A 25,957-nucleotide genomic window follows, 5' to 3' on the forward strand; every position below is an offset into this window, starting at 1 on the left:
GTTTAAAATTTTGAGTCAATCACTCAACAATTTGTTTCGAGTGACTTCTTTCGGCATAAAACTATGCCCCAAATCTTTGGTTTTCGCACTCATTTATTTCGGTCAATGTATTATCAAATATTTCAGACTTGCCATATTGCAGTTTACGATATTTCTTTTCTCACGACCAGCTCACACTGGGAAAAATGGCCAAAATGTAAAATGCTTATTGGCACTCTCAAACTTTGGAGAAAGAATATTTGGAACTTCCATTGGCAACGATAACGAGAGATTTTCGAATTGAAATACAAAATTAGAGATTCCCAGAATACGCCACTTTACAAAATCATTTGTCATCGCGTAATCAATGCAAGAATATATTTCAAGTTTCGCATTTCCATTTTCTATTGTACATCAATTACTTTAAAGGCATGTGCTCCGAGTCATGGACAGAAGACTTTAATCGCGCACTTTGCTTTATTATCAATTCGACCATTTTATTTTTCAATCAATGAAGACGTTATATCTCATTGCAATAATAGTGATTAATTTCATGCCTTTTGCATGAAACATTTACATAACGGTATAGTGACCGGAATTATATTTCTACGAAACTGTCAGAACTACTGAAGTGATATCACAGAAAGTTCGAAATTAGGTGACAGTTATTACGAAAGCTAACGTTTCTAGGTCTCAAAAGTTTTTATAACACTAGACGATCGTACTACATCGTTAAGCGCACAATTTTAATCGAGAAAGCTAATAAAATTGATAAAACTCTGCAGTCTTCCAGTATTTTTCCAATGCATCCATGATTATGCGAATAAATATTTCCATCCGGTAGAAATCTATCTGATATCGAGGAGAATTTGTGGACATAACGTGGTTGCCTCTTGACCATTATATTCTGTACAGATTAGTACTCGAATACGCCAAGTCTTACAATTAATTAAATTAAAGCGTTGGGTCAAAGACTTTTGCAAACTCTTTCATTTCTTCAATCACATGTCATAGTCAGCTATTTAATAGGAGACGAATCTGTAGAAACGCTACATGTAGAACAATTTTTCTGTCGAACCTTCAATTCGTAAAATTGGTTTCAGGTTTCTGTATAAATGATCATCGTATAATTAACCGTGATACTGGTACTAATAATTTGCAGATTGACGATGCTATTTTGTAGAGGCTAAATATGAATAGAATTTGGTCTATTCGCTATTTTGGTGTTTGTTCCTCAATAAACAAATCAGCGTTATCCAATATTCCACCTTATCCAAGCCATATCGAATATTCATTTTCACTCACCTGTTCAAATCCTCCCAATAATTCAGTTGTGTCCATCGCAGAGTTGACAGATATAGATCGGAGTTTCTGGCCAGCGAGTTTTGCTAGAAGATGCACCAAACTGGTCTTTCCACAGCCACTTCCACCTACCTTTGCAATCACAATGAATAGTGAAATTGTCAATAAAAAAAAGATTCAATTCAAAATCGCTATTTGTATTGTGAGCCACGTGGTATAATGTGAACTTTGAACAGTGTGAAAACATACCAAATCGAGTCGAGAACAGGATGTTTTACCGGTAAATTTGCGTATTTTACTTTAACTTTAGTTCAATTTACGCATTCATCAAGACTTTCGAAGAAATAACTTTATACTTTTATTTCTGACCACAATATGGTTTTAAAATATGTATTATCAAAGTTTAATGCAAATTTTTATTATTATTATATTATTTTGCAGAAATTAAATTAAGTCTGGGGATCGTGTGCGAACTAGTTTATATCATATTTTTGATAGTCTTTATAAAAAATTATTAAAACTCAAAAATGTACCACACTCAAATTTGAAAATCAACTTCATTCTAAAAAGAACATTTGTAATTAACCGATGTTTGAATTTCTGTTATTTCTGGTGAAATAAGCTGTTGGTTAAAGAAAAAAAACCTAATTGATGAGCTGATTACAGATTTCCAAATCGATCCATCTCAATTGTCTGAGCAACAGTGACAAATAATTGTTTCAGTAGTAATGTAATGAATAGAAAATTTTTTTTTTTTATTTTCAGGATAACTGTACAAAAATGCTATGACGGAGAAAAATACTTTTAAAGAATTATGTTTCTATTCTAAAGATAGGGAAAGGTGTAAGGAAAATAGTACCTACAATTTTTACCCTGAATTTAACTGTACAGTGAAAATGTAGCCTCACACCAGAAAAAAACGTCTGTCAAAGCCTTGATGAGTGTCGACAGGAAAGTTATGCGTTAATTACTGTTAGTCTTTGGTAATGATACAGTACCAATTAACTTTGGTAAAGTCCAAAACAAGTCAAATATTTAACTCTGCAAATTGAGAAACCCGAGTATGCCAATAATAAGATATGATAAGATATTTGAAGACCATATGACAAAAAACGAGTACTTACTAATATTGACATCCAATTCATATTCACACATCTTATCAAGCTCTTCAAAGTTGCTGTTTGATTTCTCAGAAGCAGCAGAGTTTCCTTATCAAGTACACAAGTACTACTGCGTTCGAGCGATACATCTCCAAGGTAGAATCTGTCTTGCGTTATGTACATGATCGGCTGAACTGGAGGCAATGGATACTCGCTTTGCGAAAAGATTTCTATGTACATGTCTCTGACCTATATAAAAACAGAAATTTAATTAAAATCCAACTTTGGTATTCGCATTTACGGCAAAGTTAATCTTGAATGAGATTGAAATTCCTTTGGTAAAGTTTCGATCCAACCAACGTTTCAGTTTCTTTTGGCAATACATGTTCAAACTATATTCGCGGGCTAAATTCTCGATTATTCGAATTTGGCTAAAGGTGATATCATACTTAAACTATTCTAGTTTTCATTGTGTTCGTGGGAAGGTAACATTATTTTCACATCCGAACAAAGCCAAAATGAAATTACAAAACACTCAACCCTTTGAAACGTACATTTTTTCTGGCAGTAAAATTCCTTGAAACTGGGTATATAAGGGTTCTAGAGGTCACTGATTTCAAAAATAGCATCATATCTGAGAAATTTTCAAAATTAAAAGAAGCGCATCTAATATGAGCCAGAAGGATCAATTTTTATATTTTCAGTCCACCATATTAGATCCGCTATTTTGAATTTTTTAATTTTGAAGTCGGATTCGTTTTTAGCAACCCCAAAAACCGAAGATTACCGAGTTCCACTTTTCTAGTCCCCATTACCTTCCCACAATTACACTTATTCTGTAAAAACTAGTATTATCAACACTTTGTTTATTTATAGCCTTCACTATATTCGCAAAATCATCATAATCCCTCTTAAAAAATCAGCATTGATATCTTAGAAGTCCAATCAGGCAAAAAAAAGACACTGATATCTGAACAATTGAATATACATCTTCAATAACCGATCCAAAAAAGGTGTCTCATACATGAGACGCTGTGCTGCAAAGGGTTAAAAACACTGTCATGTTGATTTCATGAATATCATAAAACACAATGTTTTTCTCAATAATGCGAACCTGAAATTATCAAACACGATATAATGCCAAACATTTTCAACGAGCGAATCATTTTTCATATCCAATATTCAATCAATACCGTTTAATTTCCAAGAGATCACTTGTACTTGTGCAGAATGCAATGTACATGAGCTGCAAAGCGAAAAACGGATATGATTGAATCTTAACGTTATGGACCACCTCGTTTTTGGAAAAATCGTTATTTCATATTCGGTTGGTGTAAAAATCACGAGGTCAAAGTTCGTAAACTTGACTCGCAACTTTGAAATTTCTTTGAAAGATTTGAATTTATGAAATGGATAAGAAATATCTTCTGCTTCGATACGGTTTTCTGAATTTCAGACCATGCAGCAGGCCTTATCAGGTTACGGAATAACGATTTAATTCCTGAAAATGGATCGGTTACATTATAATGTGACAAACGTCAAACTAAACTTTCGCAAATTAAACTTTTTTATCATTTTAAAGTTTGAAACTAGATTTTTATCAATATTTTTTATACGTTAACTTCACTAACTTCAACATCGTAATTCCGCAGCTTACAATTATTTCAGCTTCAAAATCTGACAAGGAGGTTTATCAAGTTAAAAGAAATTATTTCTTTAGTTACCCTCAGCTTATCTTCTCTAGTCCGCATCCTGTCTATGTAGATGAGATCAATACACGTGCCAGGATTGTAAGTGGGATGATCACTGTTTTTTACATCAGCCGATTGAATTGTCGCCTCACACCACCGAGTTATGTCTCGGAGATTCATTTCCCATGGAGCACCACGGTAACCCCAAACAGTACCAGCTTCTGATGCCAATTTTGAATTGAAATCAACCATGTTTGACACGAGATCAACAGGGAGGTCAGGAAACTGGGCTACAACGATGAATTTTAGGTCTACATCTGACAAAGTCTCCATGAACACCTAAACAAACACATCAGCATTAGCGATAGCTGTCGGTATTCTTTTATAATTTGAATGGGAAGTTGAACATTGTTACTTTTTGTCAATTGGATTATGAAATATGCGCGATGATTTTTAGGAAGTGCAAGAAAAAAGAATATTAAAATTATAGATAAGAGCCGATGTGTTGATATTTCTTTTCAAATTGCTTTGAAATGGTGAAAAAAAGTTAGTGAGCTCATCCAATTTCACTTAACGTTGGCTTATTTTAGTTACAATACTTTTTTTCACAAATTCACTGAATCAACAATCAATTGACTGAGGGGGGCCCCTGCTTGGGCGAATCGTCAACAATTTTTGTGACGCCTCAGTGACCTTGATATTCAAGAAACAATCATTCATCATTACTGAGGTCAAGAATAAATTTTTCTGCACTCAAAATACAAGTTCCCATTTCTTTGCAGGAACCAAGTCAACAGATGCGTATTAGTCGGTGGCAAAATTTAATTTTAATGCTCAGTTACTGCAAATTATTTAAATTTCTGTAGGTTTAAATTTATCCATTTGATTCCAAATAATTCTCATCGCACAAAATAACTGAAGATCATTCAATTTTGCAATGTAGCCAACGTCAATTCATGGAAAAATTGTGATTGGCCTGTTGAGCAGAGCGTTTGAAGATGTAAGCCATTTATATGTGCAAAAATGCTCAAGTCAGTACACGGCTTAAGACTTATATACGATTTTAAATGTAGTACTTACTTGGGTAAAACGATTTAGGAATGATTTAGGAAGACCTCTTCTTGCTCCACCCTGTCTCAAAGGATTTTGGCAAGCAAATAGCTTAGTTCCTGGTTTCACAGTAAAGGTCCTTCCTAATTCTGGTATATACAATTCACCGCGGTGATCCAAGCAAGCATTCAGACCCTCCAGGACAGACTGAGAAGCTAAATTCAATTCATCCAACAATATCCAGTGACCAGCTCTTAAGGCCTGAAGAAACGGTCCGTCTTTCCAAACAAATTCACCTCCTTTTCCACCCTCGACCGGTAGGTCAGCCCCAAATAAGTCAGACACGTCCTGTAAAATGTGATTATAGTATTAGATATCTATATATTCAATTATTTTATCGTCATTGGACTGTTTTTATTTGAATTTAAATTTGAAATTGTCAACGAAATTAAGCAATCTGATAATCTCTCAATAGTACAAGTTCCAAAGACCCAGGTTTGGTCAACTTTTTAATCCACCTCGTTATACTTAACAATCAGTGATATAAATAGAATTGTCGGTAACCCGCTTTACATGACTATTCAATCAAAAATCAAGACAAGGACTTTAGTCAGACTAATATTCGTATATCTCGCTTCCAATAATGTATTGAAAGTAGATATTGCGTTCGATTGTAGGATATTGTCAATGATCTGGAAATATAAGGGTTCAAAGTGAAATTGAGAAGTTAACTGCAGACTTTAGCAAAATATTACATTCCGAGAGTCCGCCTGCTAGTGAAACAATACAAAATGCCAATCTGAAAGCACAATATTGATGCATGAATTGAAAAACACAGCGTTGGAAAAAGAAATTCAAGTTCCTATGCATTACGTAAATCTCATAAAATTCAATATAACGAATGAGCATGGCAGTATGTTGTACATTGTATTCCCATATGCTTACATCGTTTGTAGCAGTTTTAGATTTACCACGTATATCATGCAAGGCACTAGTAGCATTGCCAATTAAGTAACTGGCATAAAATTTTTGTGCAACACTGCATAATGTAAACGTTGTCGGCAGAAAAACTTGATACGGCACTACGATAGATATTCTATTATGTAAAATGGCATAAGACTTATGAGGTGGAGGTTTTAACGTTATTGTTTTGACGCATTTTCAGGAAAAATTGTTATTTTGCAACTTGAAAATTACCTGAAATCCAGTAAACTGTAATAAAGTTAAAAGATCCTCACATTTGGCAAATTTGAGTCCTTTAGTCACTGTCAAGTTGTGAAACAGTGATGTTTTAAAAATATTTCTTAATGGTAATGTTACTAACTGTAATTTCCTTAAAAATGCATACTCAAGACTGCATATACCTAAGATGGAACTCCACGCTTGTAAGTGGAAAAAGCGTGTAGTATTTCCGTACATTGGTGACAAAAATTTTATGCAGAATACCCAGGGTGTCCAGTGATACCGGACTTGAAAGTTTCCGAATAATTTCCGAATTTTCCTGGTAATTTTATAAAAATTCCCGAATATTTATAACATTGTGTTGAGCTGCATAATCACTGAATGTTAGTTATTTTAAATAGTAATCTTTAAATACGAATGATACTTATTGCAAATAATATGCTCGTCGATGAACATAAATTTCAGAATCAGGTGAATTTTCCGGAAAAAAATGATTGAATATCCTCATGCGCTGCTTGAAGTGGTGCTCTCATTGATTTTGACGCTGACATGCATATATGCAGATATCGAAGTCCACGTATCTCAAATGCGATAAAGGGCTTAACAGCCTGGTTCTATGCACAATCCAGAACAGAAACACTCCAATGCATTTTCATTTAACGCAGAAATAAAAAAATGTCACACATTCTACGAAATCGCAACAGTAAATTCAAAGAATCCGTGCCATTTTTTTAATTAAAATCAATTGAATTGCATATACAAGAGAGCTGTTAAGCCCTTGATCGCATTCGAGATACGTGAACTTCGATATTTAGAGATATATACATCAATTTCAAATATAATCAATGTCAAATGTCGCTGGACACCCGATACCAACATAGAATATAACCACAAAGTATATAATACATAAAACATTGTACAAAGTAATAAGAAATTTTACTCACGGTTTGTTCACTCAAATTTATACGGACCAATTTGTGACCAGAAATATTGGCAAGGGCTGAAACTAGACTGGTTTTTCCAACCCCAGGACTGCCTTCCAAAAGCAGGGGTTTACTCAGCTGTAAGCTTCGCAGTAACATTACAGTGTTTAAACCAGTCGTCGGAGCAGTAAAAGTAAATGACTCGTTGCTCGGTGAAACAGGTCCTCTTGGAATAAAAAATGGCTTGATCCCGAATCCATTCTCGCCATTTTCAGCTTCGATTTTATCAGTTTCCAAGGACGAATAAGGAGCTAGTCTTGATTTTAGTACGTTTGCAATTTGTGTTATTAAAAATTGCCGACAGCTGTCTTTGAAGTCCTTGAGTCTCCTCGTACTTGAAAAGAAATATCATTTACATGTACATATTACATATTCGATAATTTTTTAAATATAGTAGAGTTAAACAACATAAATAACATGTTGACAGATACTTGTACACCCTTTTTTAGAGTTATACAGTTTTGACTTGTTTTTAGATCAGTAATAAGTTTTTTGACCCTGTTGGTACGAAATTCAGTATCATCTAAACTACGTAAAGAAAACGTGTCGAACCAAAGCACAATTGAATGTTATTTTCAAAAGATATGCTTTTCACGAGAATAATATGACAAAAACCAATTCCAGGAAAAGAAAAACCATTCATTGGTAAACATTGCAAAGTATACTACAACGCTCTACGCTGGCTGACATTCCTACATTAAGCCCACGTATCTCCCCCCGTTTCCTTGTCTACTGGCTTCCTCTTAACTCCCTCGATTCTACTACTTCATTTACATTACCCAACCATTTTCTTGGTCTGCCTTAGTAATCACTTATTCTTGCTCATCGAGCCTTCGTTTTTTCAAAAACACTTAACAATATTCTGGTAGGTAAGGAAATCGCATTAACGACAAATTAGATTGTGGTAATTTTGTAACTCGAATGAAAATGACTGTAATAATGGATATCATTCAAGATTAGTTTCACAGAAGTTCTAATAATTATACATTTGAATATGATGTACCTTTCCATTCCCGTCAAGCCTGATCCAAGACTATCGACATAAGTTAAAAGTGCTCCGTGGTAATAAGCGTCGGCTATTTCCAATCTTGACAATTTATTTTGCTTGTTAGTAGAAACATTGATAAAATCAACCCAAGTGAGAATGTCGCGTATGCTAACAGTGAATCTCCTTCCGATTTCAGAAGCTGTTAACCAATCAACAAAGTCGAGCATTCCAGTGGCAATCGCATTCTTTTCAACACTCAAATCGATGACTAGATTGTGTTCGATAATAGCTTGCAAATCATTTCTCTCTGAACACCCTTCACACCAGATTTCAGTAAAACGATTTCTCAATGCTGGAGATAATTCTTTCTTTCCATAATCACCACCTGGGTTCATAGTCCCTGAAATAAATATTCACATTGCATAATATTTCCATTAGTGTGACTAAAAAAAACTTTATAATTGTTGGACATAATTTTGTTCACATGAAAATTTTCATCAGTCATATTACGCTAATATTTATGAAGTATGGATAGGTGATGAATTATAACTGAGACCATTTGTCTGCTTACCAATAAAATGAAAGTTTCCATGGGCAATAATAGTGTGATTATCCTGATCTCCTATTTGATTTTCATTTTCTGTATCCACGCCTCTCTCAGTCAACAAAAGACTACGTTCGGGTTCTGTAAAAAAATTCCACATAGTCGTCTCAAATTCGAATTAACAGAAAAGAAATTGGCAAAAATATCTAAGAACCTTTAATTATTTACTTCGAACACAACCAGGGAATTCCATTTTATCCTTGGTAAGTTAATGGTTCTATGGAGTGCTTGCGTATTTGTGGTAGAAGCGATAGACTCATCAGAAGTATGACCAGTTTTAGTTAACAAAGAAACATTCAGCCTTTCATTTGGAAACAAGATAGAATAGTAAGTCCGAATGTAACTAATCAAAGTTTGCACATTTTAACATTTCAGGTTGTCAATTTTAGCATTTCGCGAAATACAAATGATTAAAACAAAAATTTTGCAAGTTTTCAGAATTTTCACCTTCACTCGGTACATAATTTCTCATCCCAATATCCCATCTGAATCGGTCAAGATACTTTTTTCAAATTTCGAATACAAAACGAATCAGAATGTCTCTTACCAGGTCTTACCTTATTTTTAGTGATAGCTTGACATTACGGACATACCTAGTAGTGAGTTTAACCTTTCCAGCACACTGTCATCGGCCAATGAAATTTCATCTGCTAGAAACAGATCACCGCTCCGCATTGCTTGTATGAGTGGACCGTCGACCCATTCAAAAAGTTTCAGATTTTCCAGGTCACTATGATTTCTGACTGGTCTGAGGCTTCCGATAAAATCTGATGATTCGGTGTGCATGTGACAATTAACTGTACACAATTTCTGCAAACCTGCCGCAGCTATTATTTGGCATATTGTAGTTTTTCCACCGCCGGTTTCCCCTACCAAAAGAACTGGCTCCTTGAATTGACAAGCTTTGCCAACTAAAACTGCCAGTCGGCGCATATGGTAAGTCCATACTACATGTGGAAATATTTGACGACCCTTATTGATTACTTTATTGAGAACAAATTTTGTCACAGAGGATGTATTTTCGTCCAAAGTGAAAAGCGTCTTTGGATCAACGTCTCTCTTCAAGTGCTTCTTTATAACTTCTCTAATCTCATTGGCTTCTTCAGATTTTCGTACCTTTGCGCCAAGAACTAGGTACCCCTCATCTGCCAAATGTTGACTCCAATCGTATAAACGATTTTCTACATTTGGTGCTAATCTGTACCGTTCACCCCAGCGGAATAAGTCTCGAAGCGTTATGAACCCTGTAAGTATTTAAATTTTGAAAGGAAAATCATTACAAAAACTTGTATTCTTGAATGTTTAAAGTTATAAAGTGACGCGTACAGACATTCAATTAAAAATCAATAGAAGCTATTAGTTGAATCATTTTTTCATTATCATAAAATGTTCAGACGAACCTTGTTTGCCGGCAAAAGCTGCAGTACTCTTACGTCGGATTTGTAGATCTGTCATGACGTTTATTATCTGCTTGCAATATGAGTCAGGCATACTACATCTTTCGTGTAAAATAATTTGCAACTCATTAGGAGGTATGTCATTAAAATGCAGCTCAACAAATCTGTTCCGAAATGCTCTAGATAAAACCTGAGGACATAAATTTTTAAGTAAAGTAGAATCATGGCATACTATATTACCGATGACAACGTTTACTTTTTCAGCTTATTATGTCTTTGAATATTACTTCAAATTCTGATTTTATATGTCCGAGGAGGAAAACTGTAACAAAAACTATATAAGAGTTTTTACCTTCCGACCACCATAAAGACCAGGTGGATTCTGTGTTGCGAATAGCATGAAATTCGGATGCGCTTTAACAGTCTGTTGTGTTTCAGGAATGAAAATTTCACGATTATCGTCCAAAACTCTATTCAATGCTTCAAGAACGTCGCTGGGCGCTAAATTAAGCTCGTCGAGAATAATCCAAAAGCCTAAAAAAAGATTAAATACAGCATAATAGAAACAGAAAACCAATTTAATAGAATCTATTAATTCTATATATAGCTCAACTATTGAACAAAAGCATTTCCAATAAAGAATGTTAACTATTGGTGAACATTAAACTTTAAACCACACGCATATTATATGAGTACTAAATTAATTGACTCTAAAAAAAATGTACGTAAATTTTGCGGGACTTCCGTGCGAACTCGGCAAACTTCCAATCCTGACTCCTTTTGATTGCATTGCTAATTTTTCATTGGATTATTTCGGACGAAGTGTAATATAGCAATCATTTTTTTAAAGATTTTTGTCTCATACTTTTTTTGAAACCTAAGATTTTGAAATTTTTGACAAATGTTGCACATTTTTTGAGTACTTCTCTTCAAAACATAGATTTCAATACGAACAATCCAGGTTTTCAATTCTGATAATTCAATCTGATGTTCAGAAGTTACAGTCAATTCAAAATATGATTCGGATCGAAAATTGACAGAATCAAAAATTTCATGTCTTTAAAACTTAATGAGATAAAAATCTAAACAAAAACACCTGATTTCGAGTTCGTCGAATTTAATAAAAAAAATTAGCAAAGAAATCGATAGTGGTGAGGGTCGATCGATTGTCGAGTTGGTAAGGAATGCCCCTTATACATGAACTGAGATCATAATCTTTACGAACCTTTCCGCAGAGCCTCTACTAATACTCCTTCTTTAAAAATCAGTTTTCCATTATCATCAGCAGCGTAACTACCAACATATTCTTGCAAGTCTGTATGTTCGTGATTGTTAATTCGAACACAAGTGTGGCCGGAAGCTTTGGCTAAATAAGTTATTAGACTAGTTTTACCAACAGATGTATCACCCTGTAGCAATACCGGCATTTTTCCAATCGACACAATGCGTACCAAATCTTTAAGATTTCGTCGAACAGATTCGGTCAAAATGTACTGTAAAAAACAAGCCAAAACTGTCATGCAATTAATCAATAAACATATTTCGAAATCATGCACGAATAAGTTATCGAACGCCCATGTTTGTGATTCAGACGACAACACATCAGCGATACTCTATAACTTTTTAATCTGCTTGAAACTTGAACTCATAATAAAGTTTCATAAAACAACTGATTTTCACCTAGTTTCAATCAAATTCAATCATTTCATATATCTAAATATTATTTAATATAATATCCAAAAGTGGTGATTTTCAAAAAGCTCCTTATAATGCAATTACTGCAGTGATTTTTTTTTTTCAAATTCCACGCTTATTACCTACTTGTGCCAATAATTTGCAACTGACAATTACAATTAATATATAAACGTTTGTGTGACAATTGTCAATTGCGAATTACTGGCACAATTGTACAGTAACTTGTCGAATCGCAATTTTCATGCAAGATTCTATTCTTTGCGCACGGCTAAGAGATATTTATTAAGAAAAAAAAAATTAAAAAAATTTCAACAAAAATTGCACTGCATAGAGGTTTTGAAAAGCACCACTTTCTAACGTTACTTTGAATAATATCTGGACACGTATGGAATATAATTGATCGAAGCTGGGCGAAAGCTACTGGTTTCGTGAGGCTCAAGTACGAGTTTAAATTTCATGCAAATTAAAACATTATAGTTCCACTGACGTTTCTCCTTAACCCTTTCAGTCACACAATTCAGTTTTTTGAAAGTTACGAAATTCAACCTCATTCAACCTCAGATTATGGATCTTGTGTATCTATTCAGTTGATTAACATGATTGAAATTCAAGTGCGATTTTTTTTAAAGAACGAAAATAGTACTTAATATGTGCCTTTGAAAAAGCATATTGTAAAACTGTTATAAACTTTCCGCGTATTAAAAATATTTCAGGGAAATTTTGTATGGGAAATATTGAACAACAAAAGTTACGTAGTGATCTTTTGAAATTTTACAAGATTTTGAAGAAAATTTTCGAAATTTGATTATGGCAAAGAAGTTCACGAAAATTCTATATTTTTTATTCGAACAAAGATGGCAGGTGTAACTTACATTGCAAGGTATTTCTGGTTTCAAATCGCCTCTAACAATCCAATAGCCTTCGAAATTAATATAATCTTCATTTATCGCACACTTTGGCTTTGGTATTGGCATGCCCAAGATAGCTTTCACTTCTTTTGGGTCCAATATCGCTTTAATAATCATTTGTCGCACAACTGGATATGAGTCATAATCCAACTGAGTTAAAAAGCTAAGACACAATGCTTCGTACAATGACCTTAAAACTGAACCACAAGGATTCGAAGCAGCAACGTTTAAGGCGCGACACAGTGTTCGCAAGCTGTAGTGGGGTTTACGGGCAGTGCCGTCAGATAAGGAACGAACAGCTTCTTTCCTAACATTCAAGTAAAACTTGACTATTGCTTCTTGTCGGGATGGAGGAATAAGTAATTCTTTGAGATAGCACTCGACCAATAGCTGCAAATCAAATTGCTCGGTGAGTTCATCGACATACAACTCAGTGAAACGATTTCGCAGACCCACAGGCAGCTCCTTTTTGCCCACGTCTGTTGCAGGATTCATACAAGCAAAGAGGGTGAAGTCCGAATGTCTTTTAACTTGCTCATTATCCCCACGTTCGATGAGAGACAGTGATCCGCATGAGCCTTCCAACAAACCAGATAAGCATTCCAGAGTCTCAGCGTTTGCTAAGTTTATTTCGTCTAGCAAAACCCAGTATCCTTTTTGGAGAGCCTTGATCAAACTTCCTTCGATAAACGCAAATGCTAAAGAGAAGTGCGTCTTCACCTGAGATTCCAATTTCATCAATTTTAAGGAAAGCCTTTCCCACTTCTTCAATATCTTCAAGTTGTTTTTAGCTTCAGAAGTATAGTCACTTTTCCTTGATGTAACGGCTTCAGTTTTTTGCCTCTTAGAACTGTGCGTTGCACTTTTTTTCCCCAGCAGACATCCTGTTGTACTAGTTTGATTCCCATCTATCGTCTTATTCAGTCTTTTCATTGCAGCTGAAGTACTGTGTGTCATCAATTTCACTAATGTCTTCCATTTATTTTGATTAAAACAAACCGAAATATGATCAAGAAACTTTCTATTAGGCTCAATAGCGAAGTAGGAACGGAACAGCATTTCGAATTCTTCTCTTATCGGTGTTATTAAGAACTTGATATCAACTGGCTTATATCCACCTAAGAGATCGGTACTTTCACTTTGTTGATTCATATTAATCACAATCAATCTGTGTCCTGTACTTTGTGCTAAATATTGAATCGAGCTCGTTTTCCCTGTACCAGTTTCTCCTACGAGAAGTACAGGCTCCTTTTGTGCAACGCAACAAGTAATTCTTTCCAGCAAACAACTGGAAGGTCTGGTGAAGGAAAAATTCGTCTTAACGTGATGAAACTCTGGTATTATTGACTTTTTGCATATAACCTTCGCACGCCCGGCAATAATGTAGTCGGAATTTTGGTCGATGGATGGTTTATAGGAGTTGCAAAAATATTCTGCTTTTGTTTTCACTATTCCAAGCCTATTTCCAATTGCTATAGCCAAAGACAGTCTTTCACCTGTAACAAACAAATACTAAAACTTGTTTTCTCTTTTTTCGTTTTTTCTGCCTATGGATTAACTAATTAATATTATAATAATAAGCATGAATAAAAACGTACTTTGATCTGGTACAGAACAGCAAAATATATCAATTGCATCTTGGAAAACTTTCAGAGCAGATTCAGGTGACGAAACAATGAAATCGACAGCAGCGCGATTGCACCATTTGATTAAATCTCTAGTCGAAATGAGTCTGCCAGTTCTGATTGGCATGGACTCTTCGGCACCAAATTCAGAACAATGGTTGCCCATTGAAAATAATAAAAATACGTCTACCATTCTGCCAGCTACTGTGCCTAAGACCGGAAAAAGGGTTTGAATGATAATAACGAGTTCAGTTTTCGACAAAGGTTCGACGTTAATTTGTTGCCAATTTTTTTCAAGGAGGTTCGAAGCCCCTGATGATTGTTTGCAGACACCAGTTGATGTGGTGATCAACCTTTGGGTAAGAAATAACTGAAAATCACTCCTGACATGAATTGCATCTTGATGTCCAGGCACAAAGAGTTTCCCAGTTTCTATAAGGCTGTTCAAAACACTGGCTACGTCTAAAGCAGCACTGTCAATGTCTTCCAGGAGCAGCCATTTACCAGCAGTTGCTGCTTGCGTGAGAACGCCAGGCTGCCAAACAAACTCGCCTGGTATATCTGTACATCTGTAAGTACCGAGCAGCATTTTAGAGTCTGTTTGATCCCCAAGTTGAACTTTAATGAAGTCCGATGGTCCATGTCCTGTCACTTCGGCCAAATATTCGACCAGGACTGTTTTTCCGCAACCTACTGGACCTTGAAGACAAATACATTTCCTCGAAGCTACAGCCAATGCTATACTTCTGAGATTATCTTCCATGGAAGGTACGGATACTAAATTGCTGTGTTTCCTTTTATCGTTGGGGTTCAACACTGGTAATAAGATTCCTCCAATCGATGCTATGCAGGTTGCATCTTTGACAATGTTAGTTACTTCCGTGGCAGATGTTGGAGTCAATGTAATATGGTCTAGTAATTCGTTTTCGCATTCTGTGAGGAATGTCTCAATATTTTTGAAGAAAGTTTTGGCACACTGTTTAATCAAAGACTCAGACATTTCTAAGACAATTCCGACACAATTGAGTGCAATCCTGAAAAAAATTAAGAAATTGAAGAAAAACTAAAATAAAATAAATTGCCGTATAATACCTCACATATTATTGAACACATCTTGCAATATGAACTGTCAATTTTTTTCAACTACATTATGTCATTACGCTCTTACCAGAGTACAGGTGGTTTTTTCAAATCGATATTTGTGGCTGTTTCATTAGATTATGGAAATGCTTGAAATAATGTAGGTATACTGCCAAGGGCGAATATTAGGATCAGGGAAGTACCGTGTACAGTAATATTCATTAATGCCATACACTTTCAGCTAACTTTTCTTTTCGGTCGTCACCTCTATCGGGCTAGCACCGCCACATGAGAAATATGAAGCTTACTATGTAAAATAATTCAATGTTAATTAGATGCTAATTGAATGCTGTAACGCCGAATTTGTCGCTCCGTGTTTTTCAAAAGAAAACTCGCGGTACCAGCTTGGATGCGAGCTAGCAGCATCACATCGAAATTGCTACTAAAGGCGAATGATTTCAAAAAAGTAATTATGCAGTAATTGAATGCTAATTATACGCTGTCAGAATTATCCAAGTCCATGTATTTCGAATGCAAAAAAGTGTACAACACCACATGCAATTTTGAACAAAACTACTTCAATACATCTTCATTTAACGTAAAAATAAAGAAATGGCATGATTTCTATGGAATTGTTATAGTGAATTTATAGAAATCATGATTTCGTATTTTTATCCCAATAGGAATGGTTTTTGGCTAAATGAAAAAATTCCGTTTAATACCATATTATTACTACACCGGGGGTAGTTTTTCAAGCTGGGGTGGATAATATGAAATGTATTTTGACGTGAAATTCAAGTAACTAAATGGCAACTAAACATATCTTTTATGTTTATTTTCATTCTTTACTAGTAGCGATGCCAGTTTTTTTCAACTGTGCTGAAGAGGTCATGCCACGGTTGGAGATATGATATTCTTAGTTGTAAAGCAAAGAGTCTAATACTTACTAAAAAACATAGGACTGAATATTTCATGTAATTACTTTCAAAACAATTCTCCAAGTTAATGATACAACTTTAAGCAACAAAGTGAATTTGCAAAATCTAAAAAAATGACCTAGCAGGTATTTACAGGTTGACCATAAAAACTGTAATTTAAAATTCTCTTATTATCAAGTCTTTTTTGGCACCAGTTAATATTTATCTGTTAATGTTGATAAGCAATAGTAAAGGTTTTCAATACATTTTTCAGGATTTCCAGCGCTAAAATTGAATTCTGTCTATAATTTTATGGTAAAAATTAAATATGAACTTCTAAAAAAATCGAGGAAATTTATTGTTTCAAGATTTCTAACAATGAGATTTGAGATCCAATTGTAATGATAAGAAAAAAAAGTAATCGATAAATATACATTACAATGACTAGTTGGTTATTGGCTAAATTCTAATCCTGTCTCTCCCAACACTTTGAATACTAACATTCATTTCAGTTTTCAAGTTTATTTGAAAATGTCAGAACAGTTGAGGATGTATTACTGCGTATGTTCGGTGAAAAGGGTATTGACAAGAGAAATGATAAAATAAATATGCAAAAGTGGAATAGAAGTTGACGGAGATCAAAACAACATTTTGAACAGTGAAAAAAAAATGTTAATCGCACATGTTAAATAATATTGCTACATTATCAATAACTTGGGAGAAATTATTGAATTTCCAGTATTCACAATGCCAAATGTGAATAGGAAAGCCAATAGCAACTATACAATTCGATTTTTTTACTTGTATATTATTACGTTCCTTGGGATAAAATAAATACTAGGTTTTTTTCTACTTGTCTTCATCATACACAGTTTTTGAAATACACAATTGAAAAGTTCCAATCCGAGTAATATTCTCTACAACAAATTGGGTCCAAGTTGAACTCAAGTTGTTTGTACTGACACGCACTTTTTGAAAAGTCATACACAATAAATTTACAATATCTACCAAACTATGAACTCATGCCTCAAAATTGAAACGATTTATCCAAAGGTACAATTCTCGACATTTTTTTAAATACTCAGATATTCTTAGTGTAAAAACGAATAATTTAGACTACTTATGATAATCTGTGGTACTTTGAATTTTTCGTTTTTTAATTTCTAAACTGTTTATGTTCCATTAATTGAATATCCACCGCAATAGAATAGTCAAATCATTTTCAGTTTAGGTGGAGATAAAGAACTAGGAACTTCAGAAAGAACCCATCGACAGTAAATACTCAGAATTCTAATTTAAGGGGCCTTACCAGTGTGACACTTTCAAAAAATCGAATTTCTTTTTTTTTGCTCATTCGATAGTTTATATCTTCAAGAATATCTTGTGAAAGCGGCAAGGTCGTATCTTGAATAGTTTTTGAATGACAGCGTTCTAAAGAGCGACCGCTCGCAGGTATAAGACGCTCCACTTGCCTATTTTAAACGCGAGAAATTGACCGATCGACTTCAAAATGAAACTGAGTATTTTTGAGTATATTTACTATACAATGACGTACGATCTTTTTGATTGGTTGAAAATTGTCAATTTGGCATTAAAAAAACGACCATTTTCTTACTCTAAAACACGACCCTTTTTTCAGAACTACGCCATTTTGTTAATTTTTGATATTTTTCAAAAATCTTAGGTCATTGTATAGGAAATACCTTCAACTTCAATGACCTTTCTGAATTTTTTTGTTTGAGCTACTCATTCGGCCGGAATCATGTCAGCAGTTGGGGAACTTTTTTTTTTGGCACCTCCGAAGACAGCAAATAACTCCGTTATTTTTCAATATTTTTATAAAAAAAAAAAACTTTAAATATACCTGAAAATATACTTTATTATTTCCAAAAAAATTCAAAACATTCTATCGAGTACTTTCTTTTAAAAAAATTTCTGAAAATCGCCTAATTTTTCATGGGTTACACTGGTAAGGCCCCTTAATTCTGTTTCGAACATGACATTACAATAATATCGTTTTTAAAGGCTTTGGAGTTGACTGTGTCGTAGTTTTCAGAAATAATATGATGCATGTTTCGGATAGTGGGTACAGATTTAGCTTTTTGAAACTGAGTTGACAGTAGATTTCCACTGTTGGGTTTTTTTTTTTTTTTTCTGTGGAATTAATTTCATAAATTGTTAGGATTGGAAATTTGTAGGATTGAAAATTTGATAAATCAAAAACTATGCAAGATTAAAATAATAAGAAAATATCTAGTATCAGGGAGTCTAGTGTTGATGACATATCAAATTCCCTGATATTTCCCGGTTTTGCCGGACACATGCGAATTCGGTGACAATTCCTAGTTTCCGCTGACAGCTGGGCACCCTGAGTATCTACTTCGTCGTATAGAATGTAATGAAAAATTAGGAAAGAAATCAAGAGATAAGGATGAGGTGTTGATGGAGTTGTTATGGAAAGCCCTATTAGGGTGTTCCTTATTGAGGCTGTTAATGCGTTTTTTCCAACTCATCCCCCAAACAACTTCAAATTTTTAAAAAAATTGACATGGAATCTCGACCAATTGCATGAGTATGATGATGGGAATTTTTTTCTCAGATAGTAGCACTAATAACCACTAAAACCTTGCGGTTTCAGATTTTTATGAACATTATTACTTTTACAATAAAATATATACTGAAAATAAGTTTTTCCCATGTTAAATTCTGTTTTAGAATTGAGGTAAACATCTGAAAAAAATAGGCAATTGTTTTTGAATTGTTTAAAGTTGATGTTGGGGGTGAGGTGGAAAAAACTCGATAACACCCTCAATAAGGACCACTCTAAGCCCCATGTACAGTTTACCCAACTTTTACGAACTGCAACTCACTTTGTGAGTGAATTCTGAAACTATTCAGACGACAAAAAAACAAACTCAGCATATTACAAAATGACAAAACACGATTGTGGTTACCAAAAATTTATTTTCAACGATTTATGAAGAACTTATATGCGAATAAAAAGAAACTATTTTTATATAATTTTTGCACTAAAATTAATATCGCAGAACATGACTAACTCGCGTAATATTTTTTTCAACGGACAAAAGATGTTCACATGCCAAAGATGAATAAGGAATTTGAATTAATGAATTATTTTCTGCAATTTAGATTTGAATAAAAAAAATTGTATTTGTATGCTTACCATTTAGTATTGTCTTCGTCACTTGTTAGATATTTGTAAAACTTTGACCACTTCCATTTTCTTTTGAAATATTGAGGGGAACTCTGCAGAATGTTATAAGAAGCCAAAACTATATCAAAATCTGAAACCCGAGGAATATTGATTTCGAGATTGGTTGGCTTAAACTTTTTTGCACTTCTTTCCTGATTCGTGGTGATTGTCTCAAACGGTGCTGGATTACTTTCGAAGTAACGTAAAGCGAAGCTGAAAAGTATGCGAAAAATCGATTGAAACATGATTAAATAATAGTTTTGTAATGACAGGATGAACATTCTTCGATCTTTCGTGCAAAAATAACGAATAACTCAAACAAGACAAGGTTTACCCAAGAATATCAGGATGCTTGTGAACTAATTTTCCCAGAACGACACAGTTTAGCCTGTGGATATCATTATAATCTTCACTTCTTGAGAGTTGGCAGCTTTCAGAAGTAATGGCCATGGATACAAGTAACAGTAATATGTCAGGAAAACATTCGGCAACATTCTGACTGTTGTCTGGATTCATCAATTCCTTGCATAATAATTCAATAATATTGTCGTATTCAGCATTGCTTAGAGTCTGCAAATAAATGGATACTTAGTTAGTTAACTTCTTTCATATAAATCTAACAAATGTTCGACTGAACACGTGTGCATTAATCTGAAACGCAAAGGATAAACTGCCGTAAAGCTGTTGCAGACTGTGCAGTATGCAACTCAGTACTTACATTCAATTGGATAAATTGACGAAATACAGCTCTAGAACCATTGTTTCGGTTGCAATATATTCGCAAATTTTCAATAATCATATTGCTTCAAGTGGCAAATAATGTCACTGTGTATTATGTTGTGATTGTTCAAACCGTATAGTAGGATTGTTGAATGTATTAACACGACGGTGGGCTGACACAAAGGTTGAGGTTATCTTTCGTATGCAAGCCACACGTGTTTCACCCATACTCTATAGAGATATTACAAATAGAGTAAGGTCTAAGGCAGTGTTGCCATATGGTGTATGCATCGTACCTATGATCGTACCCCTAGCTATGCAGGTGTGACGTCAGAGCCGTATTTCACGAAAATTCCCCAGGTTTGTTACTAGAAATTATCGCGAAAGTTCAGCTAGACTTCACATCAGTAGTTGTGGGTCGCCAATATCGATTAACGGCATGTAGCAGTCCTACCTTTACCGACTGAGCAAACTCATTCTTTTTCTTTTTATAATTAATGAACAAACTTAAAGGATTGAAATTTGGACGGAGCATAGCTCTTTCGTAGTGGAATCGAGGAAGGTTACTCATATCCCGGAGATCGTAAAAAAAAATTGTGATTTTTTGATACGTGTTACTATTACCAAATCTCTCGCATTTCAGGGACCAGAAAACCAATAACTGAGGTACCTTCCACCATTCGAGGAAAAATAAGGAGTAAAATGAGCCATGTTAGACTGTTTTCAAGCAATAATGGGGCCAGGCAATGAGAACTAGTAAATACAATAATTTCGTAAATAAAAGATGCTCTCGCGACCAGCTGGGTGCATGGGCTGGGCGCACAGCCGGTACGGTCGAGCGTTCCTTGGTTGGAATATTCCTTGTAATATAAAATCTTTAAATCTATTCTGGTGACTTATTGAACCACTATTTGCTGCTTTTTGGCGGACACTTTTCCAGTTGAAAATCCCATATGTTGTGGTCCTCCCTTAGAGCATATAGTAGATGGAGGGAGCCTTCTGGCCGAAAAGTGTGACGACAGAGAGGGAATGAGTAGTTTGAGAACCTGTCTTTTTCTAAACCAGAAGCGTAGCGTAGTAAATTTAGTACCCGCGTCAATGATAGGCACCTAACTAAATTTTTTTATGAAATTTATTATTATTGTATATCTTATATAATATGTTATGTACATTTCAATGTAATATACATAATATATTTACACTGAAGAATTGATCACAATTGTAACAAAAAAGGATAATTTTCATTCGAAAGAAAACTTGCTTTCCGAATTTAGGATTTGGATTGAATTTTTGGGTTTAAAGAAATCATTGATGTCCTAATGCATTAACTGTGACAAAAGAATAATAGTTTTATTCATATAATGACGCTTTGACAATAGCTTATTAAACTGTACACTTAACTTAGTACTTCACTTCACTTTAACTTGACACTAAGCACTCAGAATAAATATATTTCCAGTACTTGTGTTCATACAAAACTTAATATCATTGATAATTTAGAATTTTACAAATTATGCATTTCAGAACCATTCTGAAATTTGGTTACTAACGCGATTGTTAATGTTTCATTAATAGTGCACGCTTTGGAATGCTTCCTGCTTCATTCTTAGTTCTAAGGCCTCACTACATGGGCACATCGGGCACTACACCCTTACCGTACTGCTTGGTACAGCTCTGACGTAGTCACGTGGCTGATTTGAACTGACCAATCACATTTTGTAAGAGAGAGATAGGTCCTCATGCTACTATATCTATCCTTGGTAACATCGCCACTTATGGGCCAGGATAGGACAGGCTCCCTCAATCTACTATATGCTCTAAGGGTCCTCCTTACCACTACTCTCCATACCCTAAACTATAGAGGGTAAGGGGCATAGACTTAAAAGATAGACTGAGCGCTCCTATGAGTCGCTTGAAGCAAGGATATAAAGGACAGAGATATGTCCGGAGTATTTCTCTCTCTGTCTGGCGATATTAGTGGCGGGGACTAAGTACAGGAGAACGAGGAGACATACGCATATGACAGGCGCAAAGCTGTTCCACTTTCACTGCTCCGTTGTCTCCCACCATGACGCCGATTGAAAAGAGAGAGCAGTACTCCCGGATATCTCTGTCCTTCATATGTAAGCGTCAGTGCCTCTTATAGAAGCGCTCGGTCTATCTTATAAGCACGGTCTTACCATCATTGACTGCATGGTCACTTTCATGCATATTTCCAAACATAAGGACAACATTTATAATCAATTTCTATTCAGTTAAACACAAGAAATTCAGATTCAGAATTCATTTTCTGTTTCAATTATAATTGTAATGATCTGTATGTATTTAATACATGAATATCACAGATAAAGTATATAAGTATAGCTTATGAAACTGATTCAACATGAGTACTTTATTTTAGAATGAAATACAGTGCACATACATATTGTATATAAATATTTTAAATACATATGCACGAAACTTGTCCCCCCCCCCCCCCTGCACATTACTGAAGATCTTAATGTATAATTTCAAATGATTCGAATAGAAAGTCAAAAAGATTGCTCCCGTCATGGTTCTTAGTTTTTTCAAAGCCAACATCAGAAATCATTTTTAGGGCATTTTCATGGAAATTGACTTTCACATCTTAAAGTTCTGCAGATTTAAAAACTGGCGAACTTTTGTCTAATACATTGAAAAATTACAGTGAGATAAGATTGAAATATTTTCCGTAATACAAATATTTCAGTGCAAAAGCTTGCTGGAGAGTACAGGGGTACATAGTGGGAGAACACCAATTCGTAGAAAAATCTTTACCTTTCATTCCTACTCTAAACTTTTGAAATGCATGAGAAAAAGAAATTTTTGAATATTTTTGTTCGGCATTGCATGTACAATTGGGCTGACTGTAGAATTTTCAAAGTTCATCTGTACTGCGTCATCTTCTTCCTCGAGTACAGATTGAATCATTTCGACTCGTACCATTTTCTTCCAAAATAGTAATTCTTTAAAAAATTGCCTTCTTCATGTTTTTTTTCCATATTTGTGATCTATATTTATATTTTTCAACTACGCTATCACATTGGAAAATAGTAATAGTAATAGGAAATATATACCTGTAATTTTTTTCAGGAATATCGGACTCTTGCATTTGAACTGGTAACATACCAGAAATGGAAATGGGCCAAATGACCCAGAGCATTCGGAATGATAAAAAAAATAGGTAGATTCTCGAAGCATTGATAGCGCCTTGCTACGCGGCAGTGGAATGAAAGGAATATAGTAATTGCAATTAATTTTTCTCCATTTATTTTTTATTTATATGGAAATATAGAAAAAAGCGCATAAAACGTGAATATACAAATCTTGAATGAAAGACCGGCTTTAGTCAATAGTTGAGTCGAGTGACGGAGCCTTAGGAACTAAAATAAATAACACATAGGAGGGAAGAAATGTATAGTGTAATATTCTTACTCGGCCTGTACACAGAAACTGCCAGGCCTAAGAAAGTTTGAAATATGCGCTAACGAAAAAGATGTACAAGTGTAAATTATGCAAATGATATTCCACTGTTTAAACAACAACACTTTGGTTTATATTCCAACAGATTATAATCAAAAGACAATGAAAGGTGGTTGAAATGAAGCTTATATATATTTTACTTCTAGAACTCGTTACAATTTTTATCAATATACACCATTGAAACTCAACGAGACATTCTTGCAAATCAATTGCGCTGACCAGCAATCTTAATATAAAAGGATTTCTTTACAAAAAGCACGAATAAGGATCAATGATATTTTGGAAACAGTAAATGTGTTATGAGAAAATGGTTGAATTCAAAAGCTGAATTAGAATTATTGTTCAACATCTCACGTCGAAACATGTTTATTGTTTCATGGGTTTTTATCGCTTACCATCTAACCACTTGGGTTATCCAAGTAGGGGCATGATCGAAGTCTAGCATTAGCATTAGAAGACGTTGGACAGTCGCTTCATTTCTCAAGATGGGCAAGGCCATTGCTCATTTCATGTGAAAGTTTCTTCTCTATTGCTGGCAACGACAACTTGTCAGTCTTGATGTTGAAGCTAACGTAGACTGGTTTCCCCAGTTTCGTTGCCAATCGTCCAGCTATGTTGTTTGATGTCGAATCGATAGCAGATCCCAACAACTTTGTGGAAATTGGTACCTTCTGGTAATTAGAGATCAAAGCTAGGGAAAGGTCGTTCATTACGCCATCGCCGAAGTCACCAACCCAAATATAGTAGCTGTCTTTCATTTTTATCATCTGGCAGCTTATTTTGATGTCACCAACTTCGGTTAAGATATTGCAGCACTTAAACCTACATGTCACTAATTCAGGGTCAATGTTTTTTGGTTCGGCCATCGTCCTTTCCACCCGTGCAAAAATGTAATATTTCAAAGTACAAAAACGAACAGCTTTTTTTTTACACTGATCGTGAATAGTAGAGATCAGTGCTTTTTTGCCAAAAATCAAGCCCTTGGCACAATGAGACGATTTAAGAAATAAGAAGCGTATTCTGAAACGTGTGTTGGCGCGTGTAATATTTCGGAACGTTTCGAACGGGCGTTCCGAAATGAAAGAGGTATGACGTCATAGTAGACACTTGAAAATATTTTAGGAGTTAGATTCTAAATTATGTCGCAAATATATATACTGTATGTTATGAGTGCGTTCCGATATTGCTCCCAGTGCTGTCAAAAATCTTTTTTTTGGGGTATTAGCAGTTTCACGTATTATCAACCAAGCAGCTGACTACGCCAGTAAAGGAAGTTCTTCATAACCAACAACTATCACGTGCAAAACGTTGGTAGCATACCGTCGTCATCGTGAAAAATTGATAAGTTGATAAAGTCCTGTACGAGAAATATGTACGCCGGAATTATACAACGGAGAAATAAAAGTCAATCTTGCATGAACGAGTATCGTTTATATGTACCTGAATATATCAAATATTTTATAGACGACAGTGGCGTCTCTAAGATGTTCAATTTACTTTTTCAAAGCTTTTTTAGGAAGTCAACTTTGAGATACAAACATTTTGGAAAAATTTGACACTACTTCATTTTTAATTCCAATCGTTTCAAGAATGTCCTTACGAAGAATTTTTTGGCTTTGTTGTGCACTTCTGAAATTGTGAATTGAACAAATTCAATGTTTCAAGTTTTGAAAACATCCAAATAATTCTGAAAGACTCTCTCTTTTTGCCAGAAGCAGAAGATATCTCGAAGGCTGAACCTATTTTATAAGTTTTTTCCCGAAATTTAGAAGCACTCATTAGATTTTAATTGAGAAAAATTACGCAAGTTCTTTGTACAAATATGAAAATGAACAATGACAATGGATCTACCATAAGGTTCGTTGCAAATTAACTGGAATCTAGAACAAAAGTCTTGTGTATTTATTTAAAATTTTTATAAGATGTTAACACTGTCTTTCAGTAATACAACTTTTTGGAAATGAGACGAAAAATAGTTTAAAAAATGTATTTTATCTTCTACATAGTATTGAAGTACTTAT

General features: G+C 34.6%; 2 protein-coding genes across 2 annotated transcripts in view; both read right to left on the reverse strand.

Moving 5' to 3' along the window:
* LOC124407596 (midasin-like) overlaps positions 1-20,613 on the reverse strand; it is a 112,212-nt gene extending 91,599 nt beyond the window's left edge. The window contains exons 1-16 of the mRNA XM_046883891.1: positions 20,434-20,613; positions 20,050-20,285; positions 19,686-19,928; positions 14,478-15,538; positions 12,844-14,375; positions 11,502-11,769; positions 10,629-10,810; positions 10,280-10,466; positions 9,473-10,123; positions 8,847-8,960; positions 8,291-8,675; positions 7,249-7,621; positions 5,153-5,470; positions 4,106-4,411; positions 2,406-2,630; positions 1,285-1,413 (exon numbers count right to left, since the gene is read on the reverse strand). Of these exons, the coding sequence (XP_046739847.1) occupies positions 1,285-1,413; positions 2,406-2,630; positions 4,106-4,411; positions 5,153-5,470; positions 7,249-7,621; positions 8,291-8,675; positions 8,847-8,960; positions 9,473-10,123; positions 10,280-10,466; positions 10,629-10,810; positions 11,502-11,769; positions 12,844-14,375; positions 14,478-15,538; positions 19,686-19,928; positions 20,050-20,285; positions 20,434-20,514 (6,291 nt within the window). The 5' untranslated portion in view covers positions 20,515-20,613. The remainder of the gene's footprint in view (positions 1-1,284; positions 1,414-2,405; positions 2,631-4,105; positions 4,412-5,152; positions 5,471-7,248; positions 7,622-8,290; positions 8,676-8,846; positions 8,961-9,472; positions 10,124-10,279; positions 10,467-10,628; positions 10,811-11,501; positions 11,770-12,843; positions 14,376-14,477; positions 15,539-19,685; positions 19,929-20,049; positions 20,286-20,433) is intronic.
* A 3,571-nt stretch (positions 20,614-24,184) lies between these two features.
* Positions 24,185-24,883, reverse strand: LOC124407797 (proteasome assembly chaperone 4-like). Its single transcript, XM_046884370.1, has one exon. It carries the CDS (start codon positions 24,800-24,802, stop codon positions 24,410-24,412), a length of 393 nt encoding a protein of 130 aa, XP_046740326.1. The 5' UTR covers positions 24,803-24,883; the 3' UTR covers positions 24,185-24,409.
* Positions 24,884-25,957: the final 1,074 nt, after the last annotated feature.

Source organism: Diprion similis, chromosome 1 (assembly GCF_021155765.1).
Source record: "Diprion similis isolate iyDipSimi1 chromosome 1, iyDipSimi1.1, whole genome shotgun sequence".
Lineage (NCBI taxonomy): Eukaryota > Metazoa > Arthropoda > Insecta > Hymenoptera > Diprionidae > Diprion > Diprion similis.